General features: G+C 33.4%; 2 protein-coding genes and 1 non-coding gene across 4 annotated transcripts; 1 reads left to right on the plus strand and 2 right to left on the minus strand.

The window, feature by feature from the left end:
* Positions 1-1,655: 1,655 nt before the first annotated feature.
* LOC109176468 lies at positions 1,656-10,142 on the plus strand. 2 transcript variants are annotated; one of them, XM_019325908.1, is made up of 5 exons: positions 1,656-1,896; positions 2,702-2,769; positions 2,857-2,992; positions 9,895-9,993; positions 10,041-10,142. In XM_019325908.1, the coding sequence occupies exons 1-4, from the start codon at positions 1,746-1,748 to the stop codon at positions 9,969-9,971; spliced, it is 432 nt and encodes a 143-aa protein (XP_019181453.1). In that variant the 5' UTR covers positions 1,656-1,745; the 3' UTR covers positions 9,972-9,993; positions 10,041-10,142. The 2 variants fall into 2 exon arrangements, with proteins under 2 accessions (XP_019181453.1, XP_019181452.1); XM_019325907.1 differs by having other exon boundaries at positions 9,895-10,137.
* Positions 10,143-10,536: 394 nt separating this feature from the next.
* On the minus strand, positions 10,537-14,958 carry LOC109176461 (histone-lysine N-methyltransferase family member SUVH9-like). The gene is made up of 2 exons (XM_019325900.1): positions 12,692-14,958; positions 10,537-10,948 (listed from the first exon to the last, which is right to left on the minus strand). The coding sequence occupies exon 1, from the start codon at positions 14,771-14,773 to the stop codon at positions 12,758-12,760; it is 2,016 nt and encodes a 671-aa protein (XP_019181445.1). The 5' UTR covers positions 14,774-14,958; the 3' UTR covers positions 10,537-10,948; positions 12,692-12,757.
* A 7,449-nt stretch (positions 14,959-22,407) lies between these two features.
* Positions 22,408-22,489, minus strand: TRNAS-AGA. Its single transcript has one exon. It is a non-coding gene; the product is annotated as a tRNA-Ser (tRNA).
* Between the last annotated feature and the right edge of the window lie 4,690 nt (positions 22,490-27,179).

Here is a 27,179-nt window from a genome sequence, read left to right on the forward strand (position 1 = left end):
TTGTTGAATTACAATTCATACCCTTCCCTATTTACAATTCAATGGGAAAAGGAAAGGGATAAAGGAAAAAAAAAAAAAAATTTACCCTTGATTACTTTATTCACTCCTTATTCTTTTATCGTCGAATTACAATTTTTCTCCCTCTTAATTCCTTCATTCCAACCAAACGTTTTCAAATGTTTTAGGCTTACTTGATTTGGAGAATGTATTACTTGTGGATGGACTACATGTAGAAGTGATTCTTTTTTTTTTTTTTTTTTTGTGGGATCGAACAAATAGTTCAAAAATAAAAAGATATTTTTATTAGCACCTCAAGTAAGTTGTAAAAGTTGCATATTCATTTCGTATTAATGAACCAAGTAAATCAACCGACCAACCTTTGTTTCCATCAATAGTTACGCTGTGGAACTGTGGGTATGGTAAACACGGGATAGATCCACAATTTTTAAGCTGTAGATTCATAATTTTTATACTGTAGATTCATAATATCTATACTGTAGATTCATAATTTCTATACTACGAAGACGAAATAATGCGATTGCGAAGAGAGAAACATCGTTAACAACAAATGAAAAATAAAATTATGAATCTACAGTATAGAAATTATGAATCTACCCCTGTGTTCACCATGCGCATGGTGAACACGTTTTCACAGAATAATTTGTGTGTTTTCATATAGCATTGTGCAAAAATTAACTCGAGTTTTAACAAAAAGAGATCGAATATAAGTGATGTTTGGTTGGTGATTTTTGTGTTCTATGATGGTACTTGAAACACGTGCATTACTATGTTTATTTACCTAGTTTTATATCCTAATATTGTATTCAAATTCTTTAGTAATTATACAACTCATTTCCTTTTTTACTCAACTTTTAAACAATGAAATCAAAAATAAGGAAGAAAAACAGAAGAAAACAATAAAATAAATAAAAATGTTATTGTTTATGCACTCAATATCGAATTTTAATATATATATATACACATAAAATGTATGCTTATATGTATTTATATATTTACTTATTTTTATTTAATTTAATTTAATTAATTTATTTATTTGTTTTTATTTCAATTCCTACTCACTATCAAATTTTGTTTACTTAAACACATTACATTTATCAGGTATATATGATTCCAAACCAAACCCACTATAACTGATTCGGATCGTTATACCCTGCACCACGGCACGCACAACAATGTGCGTCCTGTACTTCTCAAAACAACGTCGTTTTGGTAAATTATGTCGGGAATTGATGTGATTATGTGTATTTATTTATACAATTATGTGTATTTGTTTATACAATTATGTACATTTTTTATACAATTATGTACATCCGAAACATGAAATTTATGTGTATTATATTAAGAGTTGATGTTTATTATGTTAAAAGTTTATGTATATTATGTATTATGTTTAAAAAAAAAATATGTGTATTTTGTTACACAATTATGTATATTCATGTATACAATTATATATATTCTAGTATTAAATTATGTAAATTTTTTAACATGAATTTTTTTTTTAAAAAAAAACTAACCGCCAACACAGGGTATCGAAATTTCAAAAAAAAGAAAAAATAACTCTGAACCGACGTCCTTTTGTATCATGGCGCACAATGCAATGCGCGCCCTGGTGCAGGATATAAATTGCCAACTGATTCTAATTCAAAGTTTTATCTATTGCGTATATATGCAGGGTTGAATCTTTGCCTTTGTTGGTTGATTCCTAAGCAGAAAAAAAAAAAAAAATGGAAAAAGTACAGCAGCAGCAATGGTGGAAGTTAAGGTGGTCGTACAGGAATGCCACCATCTTGGTCTCTTTGTTCAACTTCATCGCCGCACTTTTCTTGCTTCAGAGCTTCTTCTTTTCTGCGTCCCCTTCCACCAAATCCAATTCAGGTTCCCGTTTACTATTCCAAGAATCGTATTTAAAATTATTTTAAAAATTCCCCTTTTTATCTTTGATTTTTACTTCGCGATTCTTGAGATAAACAGCAGGATTTATTCTGGGTTTTATTTGATTTTTAGTTAATTTATGATGTATATGTGCTTATTTAGTTGGTTCTTGAAATAACTTGGAAGATCTATTCTAGGTTTGAGTTAAGGGCATCGATTCAAAATGACCGCATTTAGGTTGAAAGGATGATTAACAGTAATTTGAAAAAGAAAGTGTTAATATCAGTCACAGTGATCAATTGTTACTATGAAATTTAGCAATTTATTGGAATTGGTGTTTTAGGATTGATATTAGCTTGGAAAATGGTGCCTTAGGAATGAGATTTGATAGAATAGATTTGGTATTGTTAAGGGCAAAATCTGCTCGATTTTGTCCTTAGCATCAGACTCAATTACAGGCTGCATTTGCAGAAGATAACCATTTGATGTATGTGCTATAATGTTCAGATCTCTGAAACTTTCTTTTTTTTTGGGTAGTTCTTAGTCGGAAAGATGTTCTGTGTATGTGTAGAATTTATGAACTTCTTGATATAAGTTCTGCAATTGATTTTTATTCAGCTTAGAGGCCTTTATACTTCAATGAGACAGTGTATGTCTTTTTCTTATGAAATAGCTCATAGTCACTATTCAAACCTGAAGCTTCTTGTAACCATTTTAGATGAATTTTTTAGATTACTTCCCTCTAGTGAGGAATCAATGATGATATATTTGCAAGCTAGCTAACATTTATATGCCATTTGAAGCACAGTTGAACGATATATAAGGGAATCTGAAGAGATTCGCCGTGCAATGATGCCTGTGAATCTAATTAAAAGAGTGAGTATAAGTATTCTAAAAAAATAACAAACAAATATTGGTATTGTAAGAGACATTTGAAATTACAAATTTTTTTTGGCTTCCCAGGTGAAGGAAATTGAAAAGGAAGCCTACATTGAAGTAGAGCCTCTTGAACATAAGGATGTGAAGCAGGGTGCTGCAGTAGACCTGATAACTAGGATGAACAATATTCGATCTTATTCTGAGGCTAGTGGCACCAAAGGTAATATATGTATTGCATTGCATTAACGGTGGACTGTTTTCTACCTTCCATCCCCAACACTCCCTCTCATGGTCTCTCTCATATACATGGAAAATGTTTTGCTATTTGTATACTGTAACCAGTATTATCAATTGCGGATGGCGTTGTGGCCTATGGCAGAAGCATGACAGACAATATATATATATATATATATATATATATATATATATATATAGGCTAATGTTCAAGTGCATCCACCTGTTCCCGTGAGTCTCGTGAGACCCTTCGTAAATGGGCACAAGCTACTACACGAATGCACACAAGGTAGATTGTGTGCATTTATGCTGGGCGAATTGCACACAATCTAGTCTGTGTGCATTTACGAAGGGTCTCATAGGACTCAGAGAAGAAGTGGTCTCATTTGATTATTACTCTCTCTCTCTTTATATATATATATATATATATATATATATATATATATATATATATATATATATATATATATATATATATATATAAAACGGCAAATTGCTTTAAAAAAAAAAAAAAACAAAACAAAAGTAGAAAACTTAAGTGAAGAACCATAGATTAAATAGATAATTAGTTATTAAATGCCTAATCCTCTTCATCAACCCTAACATAGTCATCTTTTTCTTTGTCATCAAGTGAAGCATATCCCTCTTTCTCTCATCCTCTGAATTCCTCAACCTCAAAATTAAACAATGGCTCTTCTTCTTCGAGTTCCTCATAGTTCTCAAATTCCAATTCCTTCATCTTCTATCACGGGCTCTTTCCCTCTTGAGATTGAAGTTGCAATTTTGCCTTTCTTATAAGTTTTGGCGGCTCTAACACCACTTGATGGTTCTTTCTTTTACCCCTTGTAAGCCTACTATATGTTCAAGGCTCTCCAACCCCCGAAGCCTCATAAAATAGTGGCCCATTCAAATGTGTCATCATCATTAAAAACAAAGTCATTCCCGCATCTTTGTTATCATCCATCTCTACCATTACGCTCATCAATTATGCCTTTGTAGGAGCTTTTGGTTATATTTGACATAAACCAAATCATTCAAGTTCTTATGGTCAAGACTATTTCTCTTTTTCGAATGAATTTGCAACATAAATGTAATTATAAAGCAGTGTTAAGTAGTTTGTTCCTTTTATAGTATGTTGATATGTTATAAACCTATAATAGACTTGACGATCCAAATAAAATAAAAAACAATAAGATGAGTATGATTATTATTTGCTCAAATGCACTCTAATTGCATTTGCATTTGGATAAACTACATATCAAACTCAAGATCTTGAAAGCTACTCCAAATTTGGAGTTGAGTGACCATACATCTTCTACTATTGAGCTACAAAACCAAAGAGTTTAACCTTAGAATTTAAACATTAGAACTTTTTGAAACTTAAATTATTAAATGTTGCATTCTTAGTTTCAAGTTTCTCACCAAGAGAAAGGGTCTTCCTTTGTAATTTTGCAAATTTAGTACCAAATAGACCATTACGACTCTTATAATTTGGCAACTCAACTAGCATTTTTTGCACTTCTTTACTAAGCTTGCATTTACTAGTTTAAGTTTCTAAAAATTCTATGGTTATAGTCTTTGGTTTTGAAACTCAGTGGTGGAAGATGTATGGCTACTCAACTCCAAATTTATAGCAACTTGCTATCAAGTTCTTGACCTTGAGTCCTTGACGTGTAGTTCATTATGGTGTGAATGCAATTGGGGTGTATTTGAGCAAATAATAATCATAACTCATCTTTCTTATCTTATTTGGATGGTCAAGCCTATTATAAATTTATAACATAGGAACAAACTACTTAACATTTCTTTTTATAATTATATTTATGTTGTAGATTCATTCAAAAAAGAGAAATAGGCTTAATCGTAAGAAGTTTGTATGATTTGGTTTATGTCAAGTATAACTAAAATCTCCTAGGAACTGGGAAGGCACCATCCTAGCGATGAAATTGATTCAATTTATGAGGATGTGGGGAATGAGTTTGTTTTTAATGATGATAACACACTTGATTAGGCCACTGTTTATGAGACTTCGGGGGTTGGAGCAGGGCCGGTTTTTCGATTTTTTTTTTTGCTCTGTTCTGATAAATGAATGAGGCCCTACCAAAAGTATAAGTGCAATATTTAAAACTAATACCGTAAAATATATGATTTTTATTTATATATTATTTTTCTATATAAAGAAGAAAAATTCAAACAACTTTGTTTATTATAAATAAATTCTAACATAATGCCAGGGCCGGATTTTGAGCTGTGCAAGCTGGGCTATAGCACAGGGTCCCAAATTTTAGAGAGCCCAATATACCTAGCTAGTTAAGAAATTTTTTTAAAAAATTGGCAATTAATCCTAAAAGACTAAGTCTAAAACTAATCAGTTTCTCCAAGACTCCAATGTTAATTAAAATTTAAAATCGGTAATTAATGTGCAATGCTATTTCCCGATGTTCTATTGTTCGTATGTTCGATTCTTTGTCTTCTTTGGCAATTGGCAGAGGACTGTGGACTGAGAGGAGTTCAATTAGTCTTCTTTTTCTTCGTCAGTTCGTCCAGGAAGAGTTCTAGTCTGAGTCATCCACGAAGTCACGAAGAAAATTGGTTGCGCAGGCTGGACGGCTAGTCCACGCCTCCACGTTACTTTTGGGTTCTGGCATTTTGCAATCTGCAAAACAGCAGAAGCGCTGCACTGTTGCAGGCCTGTAGCACGATCTAGATTCTGCCATTCTGCAATTCTGCAATCTGTGTTCTGTCGTTCTAGCATTCTGGATTTTTGGCATCTGCAATTCCGTATTTCTAGCATTCTGGATTTTTGGCATCTGCAATTCCGTATTTCCGTAGACCCTAGCAGACCAAGGTTGTTTCAATCCTTTATTCCTTTTTCACTTTAAATTTTTAATTTTACATTCTGCATATGTGTAATGTGTTTGCTCTTTGTAAATTGTGAATTGCCATTTTTTTTTTTTTTTTGTGTTTGCTCTGCCGTAAGGTTGTTTTAAACTTTCAATCCTTTGTGTTTGCTCTGCCGTAATTGTTCATTGTTGTTTGGTTTCAATTGCTGAATCAGTGAATTGCATATTAGCATATTATAGCTCCCTGCATTAGAAAACATGAATCTGGCTATGAAAAACGTATGCAACAAAAATAAAATAAAATTGAAGAGTTACAACGACTACAAAGAGGAACATTAGATAAGTTTGTAATTAAAACACTACAAGTTTCTTCTGAAAATTCAAATGTTGGTGTTGATATTGAGAATGATAACAATGTGGATAATCATGATTTTAATGTTGAAAATGGTGATAATGTGCATATTGATATTGATAATATTGATCAAGTAGAGAATGAAAATTTGAATAATTCACCCAACAATGATGATGATGCTTTATATGAAACTGACAATTGTGATGTTGGCCAAGATTATTCATGTGAAATTACTCCTTTGCTTGATATTTTTTATCTAAGTAATTGGGATGGACTTGATTCGAAAATGATTGATTTATTAGTAATCAAAGGTCCTAAGAAAGATAATTCTATTGTAAAAGGTCATAAAGATAAGTTTTCTAGGCGATTTACTGCAAATTTGTATACTAGGGTCTGATAGAGAATAACTAGTTTACTCAAAAGAGCTTGATAGAGCTTTTTGTTTTTGTTGCAAAATCTTTTAAAATGGTATTGGTAGAGGTCAATTAACAAATGAGGGTTTTAGTAATTGGGCTAATATTGGTGAAAGACTTCGAGAACATGAGACATGTATGGATCATATTAAAAATATGACGACTTGGTATGATTTGCGTCAAAGGTTTAAAAAAAATCAAACCATTGACAAAGTCGCTCAAGGATTAATTAAGAAGGAGAAAGATTATTGGAAATTTTTTTTGTTAAGGATTGTTTTTTTTTTGTCAAGTTTCTTGGCACGTAATTTAGCCTTTCGTAGTACTAATGAGAAATTGTATGAAAATGGCAACGTAAACTTTTTAGGCTTAGTTGAGATGGTGACCGAATTTGACCCTATTATCCAAGAACATGTTAGGCGTATTAAAAATGAAGAAATTTACTTTCATTATCTTGGTCATAGCATCATTCAAAATGAACTAATATCTTTGCTTGCTTCTTCGATGAAATCTGAAATATTAAAAAAATAAAGTAAGCAAAATACTTTTCTGTAATACTTGATTGTACTCCTGATATTAGCCGCAACGAGCAAATGTCATTAATAATAAGATACGCCTAACATGTTCTTGGATAATAGGGTCAAATTCGGTCACCATCTCAACTAAGCCTAAAAAGTTTACGTTGCCATTTTCATACAATTTCTCATTAGTACCACGAAAGGCTAAATTACGTGTGCCAAGAAACTTGACAAAAGAAACAATCCTTAACAAAAAAAATTTCCAATGATCTTTCTCCTCCTTAATTAATCCTTGAGCGACTTTGTCAATGATTTGATTATTTTTTAACCTTTGACGCAAATCATACCAAGTCGTCATATTTTTAATATGATCCATATATGTCTCATGTTCTTGAAATCTTTCACCAATATTCAATTACTAAAACCCTCATTTGTTAATTGACCTCTACCAATACCATTTTAAAAGATTTTGCAACAAAAACAAAAAACTCTATCAAGCTCTTTTGAGTAAATTAGTCATTCTCTATCACATCTTTCTCCATTTGATAAGACCCTAGTATACAAATTTGCAGTAAATCGCCTAGAAAACTTATCTTTAGGACCTTTTACAATAGAATTATCTCTCTTAGGACCCTTAATTACTAATAAATCAATCATTTTCGAATCAAGTCCATCCCAATTTCTTGGATCAAAAATATCAAGCAAAGGAGTAGTTTCACATGAATAATCTTGGCCAACATCACACAATTATCAGTTTCATATAAAGCATCATCATCATTGTTGGGTGAATTATTCAAATTTCATTCTCTACTTGATCAATATTTTGTCAATATCAATATGCACATTATCACCATTTTCAACATTAGAATTATGATTATCCACATTGTTATCATTCTCAATATCAACACCAACATTTGGATTTTCAAAAGAAACTTGTGGTGTTTTAATTACAAACTTATCTAATGCTCATCTTTGTAATCGTTGTAACTCTTCAATTTTTTATTTTGTTTTTTTGCGTTTTTCATAGCCAGATTCATGTTTTCTAATGCCGGGAGCCATAATATGCAATTCACTGATTCAACAATTGAAACCAAACAACAATGACAATTATGGCAGAGCACATACACAAAATGGCAATTCACAAAGAGCAAACACATTACACATAATGCAGAATGTAAAATTAAAAATTTAAAGTGAAAAAGGAATAAAGGATTGTAACAACCTTGGTTTGCTACGGTCTACGGGGAATTGCAGAATGCCAAAACCCAGATCGTTTTTCAACAGCTACAGGCCTGCAGTGCAACGCTTCTGCTGTTTTGCAGAATGCCAGAACCCAGAAGTAACTTGAAGACGGTGGAGATGTGGACCAGCCTGCGCAACCAGTTTTCTTCATGGACGGCTCAGACTAGAACTCTTCCTAGACGAAGAAGACGGATTGAACTCCTCTCAGTCGAGAGTCCTCTTGCCAATCGCCAAAGAAGATGAAGAATCGAACAGAACAACGGGAAACAACATTGCTCATTAGAGAAACTGATAAGTTAATCTTAGGATTAATTGCCAATTTTTTAAAAAAAATTTCTTAACTAGCTAGGTATATTGGGCTCTCTAAAATTTGGAACCCTATGCTATAGCTCAGCTTGCATAGCCCAAAATCTGGCTCTGGGTTAGAGAGCCTAGAACATATACTAGGCGTACAATAGGAAAAAGAAAAGAGACATCAAGTGGTGTTAGAGCTACCAAAACTTCTAAGAAAGGTGCAACTTCAACCTCAAGAGGGAAGGAGAAAGTGGTTGAAGAATTGGAAACTCAAGGAGAATTATGAGGGACTCGAAGAAGAAAAGTCATTGTTCAATTTTGAGGAATTTGAAGGAGAAGAGGGATATGCTTCACTTGATGACAAATAAGAAGATGATTATGTTGGGGTTGATGAAAAGGAATAGACATTTAATATCTATTTAGTTTATGGTTATCTACTTATGTTAAGACATTAATCTTTCTACTTTTTAAAAAAATTAATTTCTGAGGTTTTTGACTTATATATATAACACCACCCGCCATATTTCTATGGTGGATTTTAGGCTATTCACCATTGATAACACTGTGTATTCCTCATTTCATTAAAAACATAAAACTGCCTTAGAGTTCATGTCTATTCTAAACTGACAGTATGGTAGTATTGTTTACTTCCATCTGGAATCATATATCTGCTTTCATCTAGTTGTTTATTGTTATGAGTTTGAATTCTTCAGTTGTTTGTTTGAAATGGAATACTGGATAAGCTATTTCAAATGGAAACTTACATTAAAAAAAATGCAAGTATTACTTCCCAGAAAGAAATGGAAGCTCATAAACGTTAGTTTCTTCTCACGGCTTAAATACTCAGTGTTATGGTGAATAGCCTAGATACTGCGATGGATTTTGGCGATGTGTTTTCTCCTGCAATGTGATTTTGCGACATGGATAATAGTTCTAGTAGATGTGCTATATGTCTAAACTCTAAAGATGTCGGTTTCACATATTAAGCCTGTATAGGACGACTAGTCCAAGGTATTATGACACAAGGGCATTTTCTTTCTCTGCTTGTTTTCTGTTAAGCTTTTCTTTCTAGCTTCTATATGCCTACTGAACACTGCAAACACACCCACAAGCGAGTATGAATTTCATAATCCCCGTCACACATTGGGTGTATCGTGTATGTAGTTAACCATCATCCTAACAGATTTCTGATCTAGTGCTGGAATTTATTGATTTATTGAAATATTCAGCTCTTGAAGAATGGCGTAAGCGGAAGATGGAACGGGCCAGAAAGCGGGAACTTGGGAAGGATGGAACCACCATCTAACTGAATATTTGTCTGAGCAATGGGTTGCCTGCCTGCTCATTTCACTCTTTTATTTCAAGATTGATAATGTATAGCATAGCATGAAATCAAGAATTAACAAATCTATTGTTGAAACCTCTACTTATCTAAAACCTTTTATTGAAACTTTGTGCCATATGATTGAACATATTATTTTGTGGTCTTGTGGATTATGGTTCACATATTCTTGGAGGCAAATTATATTGTGGTCTTGTGGACTATGGTTCACATTGTAATGTGATTCACAGATAAATGTTCATTTGATAGTACCAAATAACGAATCTTCAGTATACCAAAAAAAAAAAAAATAGCATTCTAATACTGAACATTCAATTTATTATAAATGAACTTTCAGTATATTAAAAATGAACCTTATGTCAATTGTTCACCTTGTATAATGATTGATTCTTGGACTTAAATAGGTTGCAGATACTTCCTGTCTTGATGACTATGTCAGTTGTTCACCTTATATAATGATTGATTCTTGGACTTAAATAGGTCGGAGATATTTCCTTGATGACTAAATTCTTATTAATCTCGTACCATAAGTCACAGAATCTTATTTGAATCCTTAACTCAAGTTGGCATATGATACAACACTCAATATTCCAGCCAAAATGTGTATAACTTTGTCCTCATTTTCAAAGCCCATGCCAAGATGACACTCTTGCTGCAGGCATCAACAACTTAAAACTAACAAATATTTTTTTTTCAGCTTTTACAAAGAGAAAAGAAAATGAAAGAGAGTGATGTTTGGAGTGGAGGACTCCTTTAGTTAACAGGATAGGATTGATACAATCTGTACAGAATATAGTATAGATGTGCAATTTAATCCTCAGCTAAAACGACAACAGGACTTGGGTAAACCGCTTAACTTCTCCGTATGTCTGTAACTGCTAGCTGATGCAAGAACCACATACAAGCCGCTCTTTACAGCCTTCGTTACGACAATGCATGTTCTGTACAATCAAAGAAAACCGAGTCACACAACTGCAGTCAACAATAGCAACAAAAAAAAAAAAAAAAAAAAAAAAAAACGATCTTATATCCAAATATTGATGATTTCAGGGAAGATACAAGTAGACACGGCCTCGTAGCCTTGGCCAAAGATGGTTTTTAAAGAATTTTGGCCTTTAAAACTGTAAATAATCTTTACTGGTAGCATATCATATAATGTTTTAGCAAGTATCAAATCTGTCTATAGCCCTGCAATCTAAATGGCACCCCTAATAACAGTTCTGAAGCTCTAACCAAGCATGCAACTTTATGTTACGCAACCCTGCAATCTAAGGGAGCTCCTGCACTGTGCAATATTTCTATTGTGCTGCTCTATATGGCTGCCATGCATCACCAGCCTAGGCAAACAATATTGTTTTAGAGGGTGTTTCCCGTGCCTACTAGCTATAAAAATAAATAAATACTGTAAGTTACATATCACAGTTGCCCATATCGAAATGTGATACAAGTATTACCTGCAAATAGCATACAAATTACTCCGTATATACTTCAAATTTCTTTCAAACAAACAAAAGCAACAAAGTTGTATTTTACCATTATAACTCTTCTAGCCCTTTTCTGCAGCATATTTCATATATTTGTATAATTGCGGAAAAATTTTACATGATGCAAAAGTATAAAAACATAAATTCAATAACTCTTCTAAATGCAAAAGCAACAAAGTTGTATATGTACCATTATAACTCTTCTAGCCCTTTTCTGCAGCATCTTTCATATTTGTATAATTGCGGAAAATTTTTACATGATGATGCAAAAGTATAAAAACATAAATTCAATAACCAAAAAGGTTAGACTACAATCACTATCACACTCAGCATAAATATCAATACATTTTTTTAATCAGTTTCCCACTTCATATGCATTTATGTTGAGAACCAAAGGATCTTACTTCAGAATATGTCAAAATCAGAAAACCTATCATTCAAAGCCAACCTTTGCCTTATCTAGTTATCTAAATCGTGCTCTTCGTAGGATTTTCTATATCTCCTTGGTAACTTTTCACATTTCACAGAACAAAAATGACACCAAATTTCCATGGTGACAAGGCCATTTGACATAGTCCTCTTTAAATTTCCATTATAAGTTATTAACGGCAACAATTAAAGCATGGGGTACTATATAGTGTTTTAAGAACATTATGTGTCCTCTAGTCCATTTCAAAATGACATACTTAGCAGGTCATGAATCTCGTTAACCAGAATACCACAAGGTGGGGGAAAGAAAAAGAATGGATTAAAAATACATACAAATAAATTAGGAAAGAGCCAAGAGACTTGTAGTCCAGTGGCATCTAATGTAAAAGGTCTTAAGTTCAATCCACATTCTCCTCAGATGTACAATAAATAAAATAAAATAAATAAAATAATAATAATAATAATAATAAAAAGAAGATAAAATAATCAGCAATGAGAGGAGAAGCTCAGAAGGTTGCAATAGGGAGAGAGAGAGAGAAACACTACAAAAAAGTACAGGGTATAAATGCCTAAAAGAGCACTAGTTACAACTTTGCAACACAGCCGACAAGTGCCGCTCATCACATATATTAGTTTTTATGAAAAAGTAATAAAAACAACAATTTGTCAAATGGTACATATGAACAATGTTCTTATCCGAAGAATCATTTGATACAGTTGTGTAAAACTAAACACAAATAGTTGAATGGTTTAAGTTGATATGGAGTATACCTTAGTACATCATGAGCCAATAAAGCTGCTCCTAATCATTCAAAACTGCACCCACTCCCAATTTAATCAGTTACAGATGGCAAGCTTCCCCATGTCATCAGCTACCCCATAGTCGATGCTAAGTTCCTGTAAGGGAGGTATATTCTCCATGGCAAAGAGCATAAGGCGAGGAAAACAGGCATAATTGTGATCATAGAGCACAAGCTGCACAAGAACATTGGGACTAGAACTATGGCTCATGTAACAGGCTAAATTCCGCATTCGGGATACATCCATTGCAAAATCCAAAGGAGGAATTGAAGGATATGATGGGCGTACATAGTCCGGATATATTTGAGACAAATCTCCCCATTCTGCCCACCTCTCTGAAAAACGACTAGGATAAATTAAGCTATCACCATTCATTTTGAAAATTTCTTCTTGCTCCTTTGTGAGGACGATACCTGCATATTCACAAATAAAAGAACCAGCTTGAATCAGGTCCAATGACCTAACTCCCCAACCTGTCTCCCTTGACCGGAACACTTCAAATCTTTTCCTCACACCTTTTTGACTCACTCGGTTCCGACAAGTCGCAGGACAACGACAATGTGGGCCACATTCAAGAACCAGTGGTTTTCCCCTCAACAGGATACCATTATGGTCGTAGGCAAATTCACCACCATTTCTAATTGAACAGAAACAATTGCCAAAACATCCATTGACACAATCACAGCCAGCAGAAGCTCCCATATACTGGAAGACATGTGGCGGAAATATAGTCTTCACCAAATAATCATAATAAACAGGTTCTTGGTCTGTATCTATGTCATTATATAAAAACACTGGCACATTCTCTTTCTTCCTTGATATATCAAGACTGACATATCCTGTCGGTCTGGCCTCCAATGGCCGGGTCCTGAGGGTCTCTGCAAATTTTAGAACAGCACTTCCCATTTCTGGTTGATCCTCAATCCTTACGAGTTTATACTTAAACACTCCAAAACCAGACTTGCCTACATCAGCCCAACAGTCTACAATTCTATATAAGCCATCATAAACGTAGACTTTCCCACTAGCACTACCTTCATATTTAAAGCCACGGATTACCCTTACCTCAATTCCATAATACATGCTCCTCTCCAATGCCAAATTCCCACCTTCAAGCTTCTGGCTATTACATTGGCGCGAGTTCTTGTCCTGCCCACCGTGCCCAGTATAGACTATCACATCCCCTGAATCCATATCATCCTCGTATCCTCCAGATACTATAATACTGGTAGCAATAGGCTCCCCGTTAGAGCTATGGCTGGCAGAAACAAAGTCAATTCCAGCCTGAACCTGCCCGTGCAATCCAACCACACACAATTCCATTCGGAAAAAGAACAAGTCCCCAACGTACACCCCAGGAATGGAGCCAACAATACGCTTATCACGGTTCAGCCAGAGTCCCCTCTCCCTCATCAGCTGTGCGGCCTTCAAGTCCCCTCTGGTCTTTTTAAAATGCCCATATTGCTGGTTCCTCTCATCCTCCAACGGCGCGAGAACCCGAATAGAATCGTAATGCATCCGGGTCCTGCGAACAACATCCCGGAAATACCTCTGATCCTCGGGGCTAAGATCGGTGACTCTCACCAGCTCCGACGAGCGCTGCTGATACTTCCTCCTCGCAATTACCACAGTCGAAAGCTGCCCGTCGTTGTTCACAGGCACGATAGCCCTCGAATCCGGGTCTTCCACGACCTCCACATCGCCATACCGCTGCATCCTCTTCGCGAATGCGGTGCGAAACATCTCCGAAATCCGATGGAATTCCGAGTAAACATTGTCATCACCAGAGAACCCCGAGCCATATCCAGCATCAGATTGTTGCCGAGGCGGAGCGAGACTGAAACCCGAATTGAACGCGGGACTAGGGTTTGAAAAAGAAGCAGGGGTTTGGAGATCCGCTTGTGCAAATTCGTCCAGCGGTTCCAGCTTCGGTTCGATCTTTGGAACTATCATACCAGATGAACCGGCACCGGAGCTGGAACAGTTACCGCCGGTGAACGTCGACGGGCCAAGCTGGAGATCGAGGTCTTGAAATGGGACGAGAGAAGCCATCCCCCCCGATTTCTTCTTGTTTATTACAATTACAACCAAAAATCGCAGATTTCTGACAGCATAGAGAACCGAGAATCGGATTAACCGTCAGGCGTTTTCTTGAAGATAATTCTACTGCTCGAGCGTGTGTTCATTGAAGTCTGAACCCCAAAACCAAAAAATGACAACTGCCGAAGCGATAGTCACTGTTTCAAAAAAAGAATCTTTATGTCGTTTTAACGCCTCATCGGTTAAAAACGCCTTTACGCGTAAATTATGCTTCACATTAAACAAACAGTTACTTATACGCAAGATCCGCCAAATTCGCTCCAATCCGTCAAATCTAAATCTAAATTTAATCCAATTTAATGAGATGACGATTTACTTAGTGAAAATCTGCCACTAATCGATTATAAGCGAATTTGAATTTTCAAAATTTGGTATTATCCAATCTGCATTCATTTACTGAGGATCACTCTTCGGATGAAAACTCGAAATAAATCTGAACTGTTTCACTAAGATGGTGCGATTAGTTTTGTAAATATTACAAACTTTAAGTGACACCATTCTTTTTTTTTTCTTTTTTCTTTATTTTCAACGATTAGATTTACTAGATTGATATTAGAATTTGTCCACAATTTTTTAAGGGGAAGATGCGTGGTTCTTATAAAAAGTTGTCCATATATATAGATGGAGCATTAAGTTGTCCATAAAAAGTTGTCAGAGATGCACTTAGTAGTGGTCTGTGATCCACTAAGTGCTGGGGACTCGAAGCACCATCAAACATATCTTGATTTTCAGTTATTGATATGAAGTTATCTAATGGACTAGATCTTTCCACAACATCACACATGGGGAAGCTGCCGCACAAAAGGTAAGTTGTGGCGGTGCTTGTGTACGATTGAGTGGAGGTAAGGCGAAATTGGGGGCATGGTGGGTGTGTGGCAGACGTGTGCGGGTGGTGAAGGAAGAAATTTTGGGATCCATTAGTTAGAGAAATCTCAAGAGTGCATTTTTGGGGTGTTTTTTTCAAGGTTGAAAAAATTGCTAGGCGCCTGGAGACCGCCTAGAGCGATTAATCGGCGCCTAGGCGGGCGCCTAAGGCGTCTAGGTAGCTGACCGCCTAGCGCCTAGGCGCCGATTAATCGGTGCCTAGGCTCGATTTTTGCAACACTGATTTTTTTACATTAAAACTTAGGGCATCCACATCAGTGGATTTTAAGGAATTTTTTTGCAGAATAAAAAAAATTAGGGTATGATTTTTGCAAAGATGGGGGTGGGGTTTTTAGGGAATTTTTATTCTTGCAAATCAAAGTTTTTTGTGAGCCATAAATGAAGGAAATCATGCACAATTTGTGTGTTTTGTGCACTGTCGTGCCCAGTATGTCAGGTCCTCTTTTTTTTTTTTTTCTTTTCTTTTTCTATCTCTCCTCCCTCCTAGTTGGTCTTCCAAAAACCCACCACACTTGAGTTGCCCTCATTACAAAAGTTTTTGGATTGATTTTTGTCATAGTCATTTAGGAAAGAGAAGGTGGAGGGAAGAAAAAAAACTGATACTGAAAAGTTAAAAATAAAAAATAAAAAATACAGTGGTCATTCACGCACCCATCGGCTAGGCGCAGCAGGTGCGCAGAACACACACCTGCTATCAGTTTTCTCCCAAATTCTTTTCAATTAGTGGGCCCTATTAAAAACCAACCTTACAAGAGAAAATACCTATAAAAAATCCCTCCCCATTTGTTCAAAAACCTTTCTAAAAGCCACAATGTGGATAGAGAAAAGTAAATGTATTATTGCAAATATAAGTTTTTTTTTTTGTAGGACCCACAGTAAAAACTATTCACTTAGGGGATGTTTGGTTCATGGAAAGGAAAACATTGGTTTCTAGTGTTTGGTTTATGAAATTCATTTTCCATTGGAAAATGAATTCATCAAATTTGAGGAAAACAAAATCCTTGATTTTTCATGGAAGATGGGAGTAAAAAGTGAATAGATTGCCTATTTTACCCTTACTTTCTTTTTTAATTATATTACTTTTATTAATTTGTAGGGGCATATAGGTCTTTATACTCATTATTCCTTACAATTCCAAATCTAACCAAACAATAGAATTAGTATTCCCAGTAATTCTTTTTCCATCAACCAAACAATGAAATTCATCTTCCTAGTAATTGTTTTTCCATGGAATTCTAATTCCACTTCCCTTAAAATATTTTCTGCGAACCAAATGAGCCCTTAGGTGGGGATGAGGCGCACCTGCCGCACACACATGTACTGCACTTTGGGCGCGTAACAAGAATTACTATTACTATTACTATTATTTTTTGAAAACCAAATAACTTCATTAATCAAACCAAGCTCGCAATACAAGCGGGATCCCAAGGACAGGTGAAGAAACAGCCGCTGGTGCAAGAACATGAGTTGCGTAATTCGCTGACCTTTTGACATGGTGGACAACAACGTCCCCAATGCCCCTAGCAATCAATCTACATTGCTTAATAAGTAAACCAACATAAGAAAAATCCACAGACGAAGAGACTCAACAATAATATTTGTAAGATTGCGATTCTTGAGCCAAGACAGAGCTTCCTTTACCGTCAGCCACATATGGGTCTCGAAAACACTGTAAAAGACCACTACATGCCGCCACAAATACACCTTCATGATCTCGGATAATTGCACCGTACCCTAAGCCCTCTTCCAAAACCTGCAGCATCCACGTTACATTTAAGCTTGCTGGGAGGGGGAGGTGTTCAGGTGTTTGCATGAGCTGGAGTTGCTGCCAGGGAAGAAGAAGTGATATATGTCTGCTTCCATGTTGCAACAAAAACATCAACTTGCCTCAGAATCATACCCAACGTCCAGACCTTGTTATTTCACAACCTATCATTGCGTACCTTATTATTTTACTTTTCCTATTCTTTTTTTTTCTCCACCCCCCCCCCCCCCATCCCCCTCCCCCTCCAAATGAAGAAAATCATGCACAATCTTTGTGTTTGGTGTACTATCACGCCCAACATGTCGATGATTCCTCTCCTTTTTTTTTTGTGTCTTTGTCAAATTTTTTTTTCCTTTTCTCTCTCTCATCTCTCCTAGTTGGTCTACAAAAAATCACAACACTTGATAAGAGCAACCTCATTAGAAAAGTTTTCGAGTTGATTTTTGTCATAGCCATTTAGAAAAGAGATTGTAGAGGGAAGAGGAAAAAAAAAGTCCACGAAAAAGTTAAAAATAAAAAATAAGGTCGTTCACGCACCCATCTAGTGCGTTCAGCTAGACATAATAGGTGCGCAAAACACGGACATGCTATCGGTTTTCTTCCAAATTCTTTTCAATTAGTGGACTCTATTAAAAACCAACCTTGCAAGAGAAAAATACCCCCCCCCCCCCCGCCCCCCCCCCCCCCAATTTGTTCAAAGAACATTACCCCAGTTTTTTCTTTTGAAAAAACCTCTCCAAAATCACAAATGTGGTCTCTCTTAGGTGGAAGAGAGAGATAAGATGATAGAGAAAAAAAAAACACATTCCTGCAAATATAAATTGCACGGGCTAACTAGACGCGTAACAAGAATTACTAGTGGGCCCCATTAAAAACCAACCTTGCAAGAGAAAAATATTTGTAAAAACCAACCTTGCAAGAGAAAAATATTTGTAAAAACCGTCCCTCCATTCGTTCAAAAACTTTACCCAAGTTTTTTCTTCTGAAAAATCTCTCCAAAAACCATAAATGTGATTGTTCTTTTATATATATATATATATATATATATATATATATATATATATATATATATATATATATATATATATATATATATATCACTTAGGTGGCGAGCACGTGTACTGCACACGCTAACGGGGCGCATAACAAGAATTACTATTACCACTACTACCACCACTACCACTATCACCACCACCACTACCACCACCACCACCACTACCACCACTCTTAGGCTTGTTCTTATACGCTTAAATGGAATTTAAGGACACTATGGCCATGTTTGGTTATTAGCTGATCCGCCATTTTTTTAGCGGATTTGACCATCTTTAGCGGTCTGGTAAAGAATTTGTCAAACCACTAAAGAAGAAGTTTGGTTAATGGCTTTTTCACTTAGTGAATCGCTGTCAAATCCGTCAAAATTGACACACTGCTGGGAGCCGCATTTAGCATTAGCTTTTCTCCTTTATGTTCTAAATTTCAATTTTGCCCTTGTTTCTCTCTCTTTTTTTTTTTTTTCATATACGCTGCGGACTTGGGAACATTATGCTGTGCAACCGTGTGCACCATGCACGGTGCACAACTGCAAACGGTTCCAATTCATAATTTCTATACTATAGATTCATAATTTCTATACTATAGATTCATAATTTCTATACTGTCGATTCATAAAATCTATACTGTAGATTCATAATTTCTAAACCATAAATTCATAATTTCTATACAGTAGATTCATAATTTCTATACAATAGATTCATAATTTCTATATTGCAGATTCATAATATCTGTATTGTAGATTCATAATTTCTATACTGTAGATTCATAATTTCTAAAATGTATAGTTATCAAATTATGGACATATAGTTCTGTGATTTTTTAATACAGAGTTCAACAATTGGGAATATGAACATCGAAAAGACGAAACTTATGAACATAGAGTTCTGTAATTCTGAATATAGAGTTCAATAATTATGAATATGAAGTTTAAAAATTATGAATATATAACTTTATAATTATGAACATATAGCTTAGTAATTATGAACATAGAACAGTGTGCATCATGCACACGGTTGCACAACATAATTTGCCGCTGACTTGATGTATGCTTCATTCCATTCATCTAAAATGCAACTTTGCATTCCTATAATTAAATTTAATAGCTATGTTTTACCCTTTATTTAATTCTTAAATTTTTTTTAAGTGCTACTGACTTTATTAATTCTTAATTCTTAAATTTAATATCATACAGTTACATCTTTTTTCTTTTTTTTTAATTTGGTGGCATACTCTCACACTTATTTTATTCAATTTCAAATGTATTGTTCATTTGAATTAATAATTTTTATATGGTTATAATTATTATAAATTTATTACCAATAACAATAAAAAAAAATACACTAATGTCCTTATAGGTCATTTTACATGTTAATCGCTAATTTAAACAAGTAATTTTACCAAACATCTTTTTCTTACAAACTGCTGATCAAACCCGCTAATATAATCCGTTATTTGTTAACCGCTAACACAATCCCGCTAATCGCTGATTGTCAAACAAGGCCATAGGAGTCTTGCAAGGGGTTCAAACAACATCATCTAGAATCTTCAATCCTTTCATATCGAGTCTTCTCTTCAAGACAAACCTATCTTTTATTCAAGTCTTGTAATACCCCAACCATTAGGTCTAGACTCATATCTTGGGCTCAATCTTTTAGCCCTACCATTTAATATCATTTTATTACATATCGAAAGGACATCTGCGGCACAACGTCCAATTTATTAATTATTGTATTTGTTGACAAAAATACTCTTAATTACCCTTGAACAAATGCTACAATGTAATAAAGTCAGTAGCATTTAAAAAATACTCTTGATTACCCAATCATATGATGTCTTTGGTCTAATAAAATCATCAATTATATTTAAAATTAATAATTAATAATTAATAATAATAGTAGTTGTAGTGAGTACCTACCCATTTTGTGACAATAACTAAAATTTATACTGTTAGTTAGGGATGTATAGAAAAATTTGTCATTTATATGTTACGGAGCAACATATTTTATTAAACACAAGTCAAATCTCAAATATCTCCCTAACAAGAAAATATACAAGATTCTTTATTAAAATAAAATAAAATAGAGTAAGAAAAGAAATTATCAATTCTCTCTCTATTCACGCCATTAAAACTTGATTTTGTATCATCAATCTTCTTATTACAACGGAAAAAGTACTCATAAGTTACCAAAAATTCCTTGCTTGGAGACTACACTGGGAATGAATTTATTTTAAATCAAAAAGAAAGAAAAAATGGTTGCTAATTACCTTTGTGGTTTAATGGCATCATTGTTAATATAAATTTGTTGAGCAAAACAATACCTAACTTGTCAACAATGTTTTTTAAACAAGTATTGATTTGTTTAAAGATGAGTAGTTGAGAGATTTTTAAATTTATTTATAATTTTAATTTCAATACATTAACATTTTTTTTTAAAAAAAAAAACTTAAATTTACTTTTCTCTTTTTTTTTTTTTTTTTGTACAAATAAAATTACTGTATACAAAATATATCATTAAAATCTCTAATTAAAATCTTTTAAATGACAGTATATTAATAATTTTTTCAATTTTTTAAAATTAATCTACAATTACATTAAGGCTCTCTTTGGCAAACCTAACTGAAAAGTTATAAGTTATGAGTTAAAAGCTGAAAAGCTATAAGCTAGTGACCACTCTTCTTATCGATCGCCTTTTGACCATGCTTGTCTCCCCCACCTCGACGTTTTGGTATTTTGATAAATACTCCATATTTAATTACACTTATTTTTAATGTCATATCTATGATGATTTTACTTATATTTCGTTTAGTTTTATGGAATATGGTACTTAATTCATTAATATTTAACTTTTAAAATTTTCTGAGCAAATAAATGAAGAGATTAAATAGTGATGGGGGAAGAGAGCCAACACAATAAGAAGAAAATGGAAGAAAGAACGGAAATGCCCTAATAACAACATTGAGTGAAGTGTCACTATACTATGCCCATGCATAATACTGTTACGAAATATTACTACAAACATAATATTTCTGAAAAATAACAAGCACAAGAACGAAATGATTTTATGAGTGGATGGTTATTAGTATGAGTTGAGCGAAGCACTATTTCTTTAAAACCTTATTTGCTACCTCCCAAAGGTTCTAGGAATGTTGTAGCCTAGGTATCTCAAGATAAAATGTACTATGGTTCTATGTTTGGGCACTCAAGTAAAAGAATCCAACGAACTAGAGCAAGGAATGAACACAGTTGGCTAGGAAAGAAGAAGAGAGAGATTTTAAGAGCTAAAAACGGCTAGAACCCATTCCTTAAAACCGTAGCTTGCAAGGTCAACCACTTTTTCGAACAACATTCGTGCCCATAGCCGACATGCCTTTCCAAGCCCAGCGCGCGTGAGCGCAAGAGAGAGCCTCGATGCTATACAATTCAATAAGCCTTAGAAATACTCTTGTATATATATAGTTGTACAAACTCCCCAAATCAATGTGGGATAAATGCTACTTTAAAGCTTTTCCCCTTCATTTTTCAACTCAAATGGGTCCTACTTTGAGAATCAATTTCTTTAGAATAGAAAATCAATTTCTCACTACGAAAAACATGAATCCACTTTATCCCCCAAAATCAAAAGTGGATCTCATTAATATTTGTACTACAAAATATCCACTTATTATACCATTTTCTAGCTATTTTTCCAACAAATACTTCACTTGTAGCCCCATCTTTCTTCTTAAATATCAAAATAGATAAATTTAAAAAGATCTTTTAAAAAGTTGAGTACATAGCACGAATGAACTTTCAATTCTATCAATTAAAAAACAAAACAGCACAAGCCAATGAACTTTCAATTCTTTCATCAAAACAGCACAAGTGACAAATGTGTCATTAAAACGTGGTCGGCAGGATTCGAACCTGCGCGGGCAGAGCCCACATGATTTCTAGTCATGCCCGATAACCACTCCGGCACGACCACATATATGGTTGTCAATCTGGAATTACTATATATATCCTGGAAGATAGGAATTGAATGAATATTTTTGGGGACTGACCGAGTGACTACAGATGAATAATTATTGATGGTAATTTCACTCGAATTCAATGGAGATGGTTTTTTTTTTTTTTTTTTTTTTTTTTTTTTAATACAAAACCCGTCCTCAATATTTAATATAAATATTGGGAATTAGTAGGAATTTGTGTCATTTGTGTTTGGCTAAAATTACGAGAATATAAATATTAACTTTTTTTTTTCTTTGGTAGATAATGTTTTGACAAAAAATGAGTGGCTTTAGCAGGTTTAACATTTTGACTTCATAAAATAAGTATTTGGTAATTAGCCATTTTAGTTGTTTGACTTAATTAAAATATGTAGGCCCTGTTTGGTAAATAACTATTAGATGTTAGTTGATTGGGTTAATTAAAGGATATAACTAGTTGATAATATTAGCTTATTGTAAAAAGTGTTTGGTAAATTAGTTGTTAACATGATAACTATTTGGTATAATTTTTTTTCTCAAAAAGTTAATTGAAAAAAGTTATGTTGGGTAGTTTTTTGAATTTTAGCATTTTGGAGTACAAAAAACTAATTAACAAATACTTATATTAATTTTTAAACAAAGTCAAACAACTAATAGTGGTCAAATAACTCAAAATTGACCTACAGACTAAATATTTTACCAAATAGGGCCAAAATAATGAATTTGGTTAGCGTTTTGATACCAAAACACCAAAATAGAACCAATGTTGAAACTAGTGTTTCTATATTAGGGTTATGAAAACAACCATCTAGGCTGCACTGTAGGCTGTAACTAAAATTTTAATACAATCTGCTAAACGATGATTATCAAATAAGGCCAACAATGGTAGCCAATTTCCAAAATGAGTAAAACAAGTAAACATCCTTGGAAAAGTTAAGTAACATAACTTACATAACTAAAATAATTTGAACCAAACATGAGAATGTGACATTCCAAAGTTTATATCACCTCGGTAATGTTAGATAATAAAACACCTCTTTAAGATTTAATTAGTTAAGTTTTGTAACCAGTTTGGTTGACGCGAGTGGCCATACACTCTTAGCTTGTCCCTTAAGAGAGGTCGAGAGTTCGAACCTACTCTCGTATAGAAAAATCAATCTAGTCAGCACTTTGCCCCTTAATTGGATGGGTTGAACGGAAATTAGTCTGAGTTAAAGGTGCCTCCTACCTACAGTTAGGGCCTACTTAGGGGAAAATTATGCTGTGAACATAGGGGTAGATTCATAATTTTTGTTTTTCATTTGTTGATAACGATGTTTCTCTTTTCGCAATCGCATTGTTTCGTATTCGCAGTACATATATTATGAATCAACAAACTACAGTACATAAATTATGAATCTACAGTATAGAAATTATGAATCTACTGTACGGTATAGAAATTATGAATCTACAATATAGATGTTATGAATCTACAGTATAAAAATTATGAATCTACATATTAGAAATTATGGATCTATCCCGTGTTCATCATGCGCATGCTGAACACGGTTCCACAACATAACTATTGCTACTTAGGACAACTCGTGGTCTGAAAAAAAAAAAAAATTAGTTAAGTTTTGGGAGAACAGATTGAGAAGTACAGTTGACTTTGAACAAGAATTCCTTGTCCTCCTAATTTTGTTACGAGGACGAAGAATCCTGTATATTTCACAAGTTCGATCTTGTTAACATTCTTTCCCACCAAATTGCCATCATCTTTTCATGCCGGACAATTTATCTTGTTCTATTGACTCGTATGATTGAATTTATTCCATAAAATCTTGGTTATGAATTATGATTCTTGATTCTACACGTGCATGCCCTTTTGGGTTGGTTGCTCCGGTGCTTTTTGGGTGGAAAGCAAATAATTTTTTTTTTTTAAATCAAAGAGAAAAACAAGAAAAAAGAAGAACAAGTTAACTCAGAAATCTCAGAACCACCCTTTAAAAAAAAAAAAAAAAAAAAAATTATTGTTGTTATTTTGCGAAATGCTTATAAAAATATATGATTTAATTATTTGTCATTTAAAAGGAAAAATCATTATATTGTTTTGATCCTTTAATTGTTTTACAATTATCAATTTAATCCTTAATTTTCAATTTGAACGAATGTGATCCTTCAATTGTTTTAAATTTTGTCAAATCAGAGGACCACATTCGCTTAAATTGAAAATTAGAAACTAAATTGATAGTTGGAAAACATTTTAATTAATTAGGTAAGAGTTTTTGTTTTGTTTTGTAAATAATTGTAAATTCCGCTTAGAAAATTGCATTTGAGTGATCCACGTGATGTGAGAATGAAGACAGATTTTCATTTTAAAATTTTTTCTTTATGTATTTTCTACTAGGATATCGGAATTATGCACTTTTCACATGGTTGTGGATTCATGCAATATAAATATTTGATTAACTGATTATATACAAATTATATATAAAAAATAGTTTGATTAATTTGTATGATGTTAATTAATATTAGAGTTAAATTATACTTGATACAATATGTATGATTAAACCAGATATTTTTGGCACTCATACTACTTACGGCACGCGGATTAATAACCAACGAACCATACATACATGATTAAATATTTAAATCTGCATGGGCAGCTCAACTGGTCATAGAGGTGAAACTTTGAAATAATGACCAGGGATCGAGTCTCACCAGCGGCAGTGAGGGAGGTTCCTTGTGCGCAGTGAGCACCGGTTTAGCCTTTGTGGTTCATGTTCAGTTGAGTCACCATGATTTACATCCTCCCAAATGCTCCGGTTTAGCCTTTGTGGTTCAGTTGAGTTGAGTCACTATGATTTACATCCTCCCAAATGCTCTGTCGAGCCGGGGTGTGGGGGGCCCTTAGGGTTGGGGTTCAGCCTTTTGAAATAATGATTAAATATTTAAGTTCGCATGGGCAGCTCAACTAGTCATAAGGGTTTGGAATAATGATTAAATATTTAAGTCCGCATGGGCAGCTCAACTAGTCATAAGGGTGAAGTTTGGAAATAATGACTAATGAGGAGCTCCTTGTGCTAAACAAAGGTCTAGCTTTTGTGGTTTAGTTGAGTTACTATGATTTACATCCTCCCATATGCTCCATCCGGCCGGGGTTGGGGAAGAATGATTAAATATTTAAATTAGATACAACTTGTTCCTTTAAACAAACTAGTAAGTTACCCGTGCAATGCATGGATAATTTTATTATTATTATTATTATTATTATTATTATTATTATTATTATTATTATTATTATTATTATTATATTTTTAGATAATAAGTATGTTTGAACAAATACTACAATGTAATAGAGTCCTAGCATTAAAAAAAAAAAGATAATAAAATTAAGGAGTAAGGTTCAAATTGGCCACTGAACGTAACCTGAAAATGCAATTAGGTCACTGAACGAAAAAAAAAAAAAAAGTGCAATTAAGTCATTGAACACTCCAAATGTATGCAATTTCACTTGATAGCAGGTTACCATCAATTTTAGCAGGTTACTTGCTTACGTGGCAGCTGAGTTGGCATTTTTAATAATTTTAAATACTTTTTAATAAATTTTAATAATAAATTTTTAAAAAAAAATTAAAAACGACGGTTTTTTTTTTTCATTTTTTAAAAATTTATTATTAAAATTTAATAAAAATTATTTAAAAATGCCAACTCAGCTGTCACGTAAGCAGATAACATGCTAAAATTGATGAAAACCTGCTATCAGGTGAAATTGCATACATTTAGAGTATTTAGTGGCCTAATTGCACATTTTTTGAGTGTTCAGTGGCCTAATTGCACTCTGTTTTCGTTCAGTGGCCTAATTGCATTTTCATGTTACGTTTAGTGGCCAATTTGAACCTTATATGAAACTATAAACAATTTTAATATTTAAAAATGTACATTTATTTGATTATAAGATTAGTGCAAAAGTATCACTTAATTAATTGAATAATATATAACTCGTTTGTCTGCAATTATCTTAAAAAATCAATATATAATTATGTAATTATATTATTTATTGCTAAAATAAATATGAGAAAAGATAGAAATAATTTAATTGAAATTGCTATAAAAATCAATCCAACGACCCATGTTGAACTTAATTACCATAATAATTATTAGACAATTATTATCAAGACATTTATACTTTTATACCTTAAGTAAATTCCTTTTCACTATATCGCCATAATTTTTTTTTTCTCCTCATTCATATATGAATGAATTAACTGTAATTATTATAAAAATAAATTCAACGACCCATGCTTAATTCTAATTATAATTATACTAATATCTGTTTAATTATCAACTTAATTAACATAATAATTATTAGTCAGTTATACTAATATTTATGCAATTGATTCTTTAACTACTACAGAGTATAATAATTAGTACGTAACTATATTAATATTGTGCAATTATACTTTTATAGTATAAAAATATATAGAATAAGGGTCAAATAGGCCATCAAACTGCACACAATAATGCAATTAGACCACTGCACATAAAAATAAAAATAAAAATAAAAATAAAAATAAACAATTAGGTCACTAAACTAACCAATTTTATTCAATTAGTCTAATTTACAGAATTTGCAGGTTAGTAACAGGTCACCCAAAATTTAAAATTTTTTTAAAAAATTATTATTTAAAAATAACAAATTAAAATTAA

The sequence above is a fragment of the Ipomoea nil genome, unplaced genomic scaffold (assembly GCF_001879475.1).
Source record: "Ipomoea nil cultivar Tokyo-kokei standard unplaced genomic scaffold, Asagao_1.1 scaffold0706, whole genome shotgun sequence".
Taxonomy (NCBI): domain Eukaryota; kingdom Viridiplantae; phylum Streptophyta; class Magnoliopsida; order Solanales; family Convolvulaceae; genus Ipomoea; species Ipomoea nil.

Coding starts and splice junctions, on each gene's coding strand:
- LOC109176461 (XM_019325900.1), bottom strand. CDS start 14,773: ATGGCTTCTCTCGTCCCATTTCAAGACCTCGATCTCCAGCTTGGCCCG.
- LOC109176468 (XM_019325908.1), top strand. CDS start 1,746: ATGGAAAAAGTACAGCAGCAGCAATGGTGGAAGTTAAGGTGGTCGTAC. Junction 1,897..2,701: donor TTCCACCAAATCCAATTCAG/GTTCCCGTTTAC, acceptor TTTGAAGCACAG/TTGAACGATATATAAGGGAA. Junction 2,770..2,856: donor CTGTGAATCTAATTAAAAGA/GTGAGTATAAGT, acceptor TTGGCTTCCCAG/GTGAAGGAAATTGAAAAGGA.